This window comes from Electrophorus electricus, chromosome 16 (genome assembly GCF_041902795.1).
Source record: "Electrophorus electricus isolate QZ-2024a chromosome 16, ASM4190279v1, whole genome shotgun sequence".
NCBI lineage: Eukaryota > Metazoa > Chordata > Actinopteri > Gymnotiformes > Gymnotidae > Electrophorus > Electrophorus electricus.
Genome location: NC_137512.1, coordinates 24,477,756 through 24,484,516, shown reverse-complemented (window position 1 = coordinate 24,484,516; position 6,761 = coordinate 24,477,756). Strand labels below are relative to the sequence as shown.

Genomic DNA, 6,761 nt, shown 5'->3' with positions numbered 1-6,761 from the left:
TGTCGTATGTAATCTCTGTCTCTGGAGGCGCCTCTCTCTGGTCTTCTGGTCTTTTTCTGTAGTTGCTGTGGCAGTACTACACAGTTTAGAGTCATTCATTTTCAACCTGTCTTAATGTATGGAAATAGTTTTTATGTTTTTCCACAGCACTTTGCATGCAACCTTACACCTCTAGATTAGTTTACTTATACAGGTATAAATAAAATCTCCTAGATCTCTTATAATTCTGCATTATACTAAACCTCAGTAATCTGTGAGATTAAAGGGTTTGAAAGAGTCAAGTCCTTTTCCTGTTTTTCAGAAGCACTATGTGCAGGTACACAGACGGCTAAGACTCTATAATGTGTCTAAACTGCATCACATTCAGTCATTATCCCGCCTCCTCCTCCAACCTGCTGCTCCTGGTTTGCACTTCCCTGTTAACTGTCTGTTTCATTTCTCCTGTATTTGTCCATGCTGCGCTCCATTTTAAATTTAAATTTAACCGGAACCTTGTTGATTTATCAGGGCTCTGTTTTGTACAGTGTGTGTTTAGGCCACCTGTGCAACAGAATAAAGCAAGGACTTGGCTGGTTGATTTGTTGGATTGACTTGATTGATTGATTGATTGATTGATTGATTGATTGATTGATTGATTGATTGATTGATTGATTGATCAGTCGATCTTGTCTGTGCTGTACAGATGATGAGGTACAGGCAGACTGCAAGCCTGCTAGCCAGCTGAAGCAGAGCCAGACACACACCACTCTGCCTGAAATGAGTTCTCACCACCAGAGGGCGCTAACAGCCAAACTTTACACTTTATTATGCACTGCTTTACAAGTCAAATTACATTGTTTAGTCTCTCAAGTAAATATTCCTGTGTTTCAAGATCTTAATGTGTAATATTATTAGCTTTAATACATTTTGTGGAATGTAATTGTGTGTATGTATATATATATATATATATATATATATATATATATATATATATATATATATATAAACTTTTCATTATCTTGATTGTGTGTGGGTGTTTCAAAGAAGTATTTTGAAAAGAAGTAAAATATACATTATTCATAAGGTTAAAAATCTCCCTGTGAAGAACTCATTAGTTAGGACCACCACTGAGTTCATGAAAATATGAAATCTTGGGATAGTCTACATACCTACAGCGTGAAAAACAACGGGTTTTGTTTTATAGTTAAACACATTGTCACACCAGACTGTAACAAACATTTTTATTCTTAATACAAGCATTCCTGTGATAAAATACAAAACATTCTTTCCTCAGCATGCATTCGTAACAGTTAACGTTTGTCTGAATATTAAAATCCTGCAGCAGTAAAAAAAAACAAAAAAAAACAACAGAATCTTGTTAGTGTGCGACACTGCGCCTGCAGAGACTATTAGAAGAAGGCCTGGTAGGCAAGCAGGTAGCCGTCATTGTACATGTACAGCTTCCTGTCGTTGGGGTTGTAGTGGAGGTTGGCCACTCCAGCCGAGACCTTCTCCAGCGGCAGCTCCAGGGTATTGTCCTCTGAGCCTGTGTTGGTGTCGAACACGTAGAAGACCTCCTCCCTGTACGTGTCCACGAAGCGTGTGGCGTACAGCACCCCGCAGGCCATGAAGGCGTTGGTGATGGAGCGCTTGAACAGCCGCGTCTTCCACGTGTGAGTGATGTTGAAGGTCTCCCTGTCCACTCGGCTAAGGACGATGTTGCCGTGGTTCCCCTCCGTGGCGTATATCACCCAGATGCCCTGGTGGTCAGCCGCGAGGTCGACATCCGTCCAGTCGCGGCAGGTGTAGTAGCAGTACGGGAACTTGTTGTTGATGCCCGCATCCGGGATCTTCAGGCGCTTCGTCTGCTTGGTCTGCAGGTCAAAGCTGCAAAGTTCTGGCGTGTTGTAGCACTGGAAGTATACCACCCTGTCGTAGAGCACCGTGCCGGGGCCCTGGATCGCGTTGCTGTGGCTGTGTGAGGGGGCCACAGATTCGTCCCTGTAGTCCCTGCCTGACATGAAATCCTCATAGTTCTTGTACAGCCGCATGGTGTTGCCATGCTTGTGGCTGCTGACCAGCGGCTGGACCCAATACGTCCCCACGTCGCTCAGGCTGGTGTCACGGCCCCAGGCGCCCGAGATGTATGACTTACTGAACGGGTTCAGCTTGGTGATCAAGGGAGAGCTGATGTTCTTCATAATGCGCTGAGAGCATGAGCCTACAAGACACAGGAAACAGCACTAGAGCAGGTCCGCTCACTGGAACTGCCTGAGAACCATTGGGTCACACTGATCAAGGGCAGATCTATTTCTTAGCCTGGTACTGAAGCACTGAGCTCAATAGAGAAACCTTCCCCATAGACATACAGAGAAACGGTAGCGCATATAGTACTGAATAAATGTAGTCAGGTAAAGGCTTGTGTGGCCTCTTTTAAACTGACCTGCAACAGATATTTGCAGATTGCTTTTTGCTTGTTCGTGCACTTTATTAATCATCAGATTATTGTACAAGCTCAAGGTGTAACAGAACGAGACGTGCTAGCAAAACTGCATGATTAACCATGACAAACAGATGATGATAGTGTGACACTCAAGCGCCACCTGCTCGCCCCCTTCAGAAATGCATAGAGACCATTTTGGCTACCACATGTAAGTCAGTGGGACAGTGACCTCAGGTTGAAGCAAACGCTTTCCTCTGAAGTGGAGAAGCAAGACCTAGCGTACTTACTCCTGAAGTCATCCGGAATGGTCCGGCAGGTCTGCGCTCGGTTACTGAGGAAACGCAGCCTCTCCCTCACCGACTCCAGGTTGAAGATGTTGTCCTTGTACATCCTCTCCACATCCTCCTGAAGCTTCAGCAACTGAAACACAAACACTAGCTTCCTTAACCCATCAGTTACGACCGCTTGCACTCTCTATGCATTGTACGATTTCCTGCACGTATCGTTTGATCCACTTTGACCTAACGTATTGTTCTGCCCTCCCTCCCCTCCACTAAGTGCAGTGCCACACCTCCTTGCCTATCTTGTGCGTCTCTGCGCCAGGCCTGTCCAGATGTGTCGCGCTGACCAGCTGCTGGAGCTCCTGGAGCTCCTGGCTGAGCTGGCGCAGGTGCAGGCTGTTGTACTGGCCACTCGATTTCAGGTACTGGAATTTCTGCAGACGTGTCGTCACATCCTCCAGCATCACCTTCAGCTTTGGCAGCTCGGCGTTGGTCGTCACGGTCTGCCGGTGGGAGCGAACATAGTCGGGCAGGGACATTTCGGCTGGCTTTGTTCCGGAGCTGCAGCCACTCGCTACAATCCGGCAGCAGAACCTGGCAGCGATCGCACCTGCGGCTGATGCCGACCCAGTGAGTTTCTGCTGTAACTTGTGCGTGTGCCTGACTACTATGGGCTTTGTGCCACATGTCCCTCAGGAAAAAGGGTGTAAGCCTCACACTGCTGCTGTTCTGCTGCAACACCTTACCACACCTGTCACAAGCCCATACAAATTATGGCACAACTAATGACACAACACCTCAAGACAGCTATTAGCTAACTACCAGCTGTAGTGTCTGGGCCACAAATCAAACTGTGCATTCAGTTAATTCTGGTACCATCAAAAAAAGTATGAAATCAAGAGAGATTGGTCTGCTACCAATACTGCAAAAATTCTGTGCATCCCTGGTGTGTTTCTCCTGCATGGTGTGTTTCTCCTGCGTGGTGTGTTTCTCCTGCATGGTGTGTTTCTCCTGCGTGGAGACTGACCTGAGTTTGGAGCTTACGCACAGCGTCTCCACAGCTCTGAAGCAGCAGAGAGACTGCCTCATATTTTACAGCAGGAAAAGCCCAGAGATTACTGTTCACCTCACACACACACGAGCCATTGTTCTCCTGGCCCTGAACTCTCTGAGAATGGACCGGCTCCTGGTACATAAACACACACCATAAATGGAGAATACTGCACACTGAATTATGTTGAAAAGTTACATATATGCAGTGTTTAGCATGATATATTACATCACAGTTATACATATGCACAAAACAGTTTTGAGATTATATTAATAACAACATTTTATTTGTAAGTGCTTTTCAAGGCTCCCTGTGGCAATGTACAAGATTTCAAAGATGTTTCTCTTTAGGGCATATATAAATATATGTTGTTGTTATACATAGTTTTGCTGTAGTTTTTAAAAAATGTAAAGATATTTTTATTTTATTTATTTAATGAATATTCACAAATGTAAAAAATCATTTTAAAATATAAAATTACACATTTAATACACAACTTTCAAATTGCATACTTGACTGGCAAGCTTCCCACCATGCAGGACTGTTTGCTTGTTAACCGCTGTGAGACATCAAATCCTGCAGTCGTTCAGTTTCAAAGAGTTGCTATTTGAAATGAAATAACACCGTCTAAAGCTTCTTCCACTTACTATGTGACGTTCTGAGCAAACAGTCAGTACTTACAGAGGCAGTAAGAACCAGCAGGAGCAGGAACATGGTTGTGTGCTGAGTGATGTCAGAGTGTGGAGGTGTCCCTTTATAAGATCTCACTCTCTAATTCACTCACATGCAGAGTATCGCATGAGTGTTGCAATTATTCTGAAGCACATGATCTTTCAAATTTGTGGTTTGAAAGGTTTTCTTTTTTTCAGTTTTGATGAGGATGTGAAGATTTTACACAAAAGTCCTGTGTTAGGAAATCACTGACAGAAATTTTCCAGTGTAGAATTTCAGTGTTCATCATACCCTTTATATAATGTGGTTTGTTCAAAAATATTGAATATATTGCTGTTACAGTCATGTGGAATGTGCACTTACATATACTTCAATACATTATCTTTCTCTTCAGCTCATATGAATATTGGTCTGTATTATGTAGCAATGCTATCCATATATTAAAAGTTGAAATGGGTTGTAAGTTGTGGTTAAAATCTCTTAATGGCTTGACATGGAAGAGCAGTATGGTGTTCCATAGGTTTAGGTGCCAAGGCACTAAAAGACCTGCCCTTCGTGAACACTCCAAACCTGGGGGGTCTTGGAGATTTTTGGGGGGGGTATTGAAGACCATGCAGGGGTTTAGCCAGAATGCCAATAAAGCAGGTGTTACAGTAACTGAGCTGAGTAAATGGATAGAGCCCACTTTCATTGCGTATAGAGTACATGGAGAATGGAGAATGTGAGCAATATTACAAAAGTGAAAGAAAGCAGTTCTGGTGAGTGAGGGATCAAAGGTTATGCCAAGCTTCCCACGCTACAGAGGAGATGCAGCGCAAGGCTGCTTTTATCAGTGTGAAGTTTCAGAAGGTTTGTCCATAATCTTCAGTCACGAATGCATGAAAAAGGGCAGGTGCCATCCCTGCATGTGGGTTAGCAGAGGATTCTGTACTAACATAGATCACGTTTAAAGTCATTTTATGCAAACATTGCTTTAGCATTTAAAACATTGTCGACATAAGCTATTTTTGTAACGTTGTAAACGAAACTTTCCATTTCCATTGCCTGTATCAACAGACATTTTTAAATGCAAAAGTAATTTTCATTCAAAAAAAAAAAAGACATAGCCATTGCAATTGAGATTGTAGTGAGCAAATGTTCCTTAGAGGTAAATAATGAAGAGTAGGGAGCTAAAGACTGAGCCTTGGTGAAAACCTTGTGTGTGGCACCATTTACAAATGGTATTACCTTCATTTCATGTCACAGTCGAGATGCATACCTGTTACAGCCAGAGGAGGATGCCCCCGCTTTGAGTCCTGGTTCCTCTCCAGGTTTCTTCCTCATACTATAGGGAGTTTTTCCTTGCCACTTGGCTCACTCACTTGGGGCTTGGACTTGGACATGTGTAAAGCTGCTTTGTGACAACATCTGATGTAAAATGCACTATATACATACATTTTGATTTAGATTTAGATTTTTTGATCAGCTGGCCATGTGGCTTTTTCATGTGTCTAAATGCATCTCTGCTGACCACGTGTTCAGATTTTGAAATGCTTTTTCTGACTGATCAAAAATGTGCAAATTACATTTATTATGTCAGTAAAAGTTTTCTTTGTACCAAGTCCTCAGCCCAAATTGTAATCAGACATGTACAATCAGACATGCTCCATCAAGGAGTCACTTTTATCTATTTTTCATCTTTGGCTCACAAGATGGCTTCATAACAGGTTTAATCTTTGAGTGGGAGTGCTCCACAAAAATGTCCTAAAACAATGTCCTGTTTCTGCTTAGGGGACGGCCCTAAACATCAGGACAGATTATCATTTACACAACAAATGCAATATACGACTCATATAACCCTGTTTACTCTTTTACTTAGCAGGGACTACTTGTGATCTAATCAGTCGAGTGGCATTAATACTAGATGTAAACAGGGTCACAGCAGTAGTGGTACACTTGTGCTTGCTGATGAGAGCACAAGTAAGTGTGGCCAGAGGTGGGCTGCTAATATCCAATAACTGATACCACAGTGTGCATTATCTAAAGCAGCACTGGGATCTACTCACAGAACAAGACTGAAGTCTCCAGAGGAGAAGATCGCAGAAGAGTACAGTAGACTCTGTGAAGTGTAAAGTAGACTGAGCCATAGAGAAAAGGTTCACAGAGATATTAATCAGCTAAGAAAGTTGGCAATTTTGAGGCTACAAACCTTTCTAGATGTTAGTCTGGAAAACAGATAAGAAATTGTTAGCCGATTTTCCAGTAAGACATAATCAAGCCTAGATTTCTTCAGAAAGGGGCTGACAGAGGCAATTTTAAGAATATAGTGAAAGCAAGTGCTGTGGTATTATAAAGG

The 6,761-nt window shown here is 42.9% G+C and overlaps 1 protein-coding gene across 2 annotated transcripts; it reads right to left on the bottom strand.

Annotated features, from left to right (window-relative positions):
• Window positions 1–1,206: 1,206 nt before the first annotated feature.
• LOC113589531 (olfactomedin-4) lies at window positions 1,207–4,570 on the bottom strand. Of its 2 annotated transcripts, XM_027029235.3 has the most exons (5): window positions 4,436–4,570; window positions 3,731–3,889; window positions 2,994–3,206; window positions 2,710–2,842; window positions 1,207–2,200 (listed from the first exon to the last, which is right to left on the bottom strand). In XM_027029235.3, the coding sequence occupies exons 1-5, from the start codon at window positions 4,466–4,468 to the stop codon at window positions 1,389–1,391; spliced, it is 1,350 nt and encodes a 449-aa protein (XP_026885036.3). In that variant the 5' UTR covers window positions 4,469–4,570; the 3' UTR covers window positions 1,207–1,388. The 2 variants fall into 2 exon arrangements, with proteins under 2 accessions (XP_026885036.3, XP_081554693.1); XM_081698567.1 differs by lacking the exon at window positions 3,731–3,889 and having other exon boundaries at window positions 4,436–4,525.
• Between the last annotated feature and the right edge of the window lie 2,191 nt (window positions 4,571–6,761).

What these genes read in the sequence shown, in the direction of transcription:
- LOC113589531 (XM_027029235.3), bottom strand. Translation starts at nt 4,468, where the DNA reads ATGTTCCTGCTCCTGCTGGTTCTTACTGCCTCT. An exon ending in TGCGTAAGCTCCAAACTCAG is followed by an intron (nt 3,207 to 3,730) that starts GTCAGTCTCCAC and finishes TCCCACCGGCAG; the next exon opens with ACCGTGACGACCAACGCCGA. An exon ending in CATTCCGGATGACTTCAGGA is followed by an intron (nt 2,201 to 2,709) that starts GTAAGTACGCTA and finishes TGTGTCTTGTAG; the next exon opens with GCTCATGCTCTCAGCGCATT.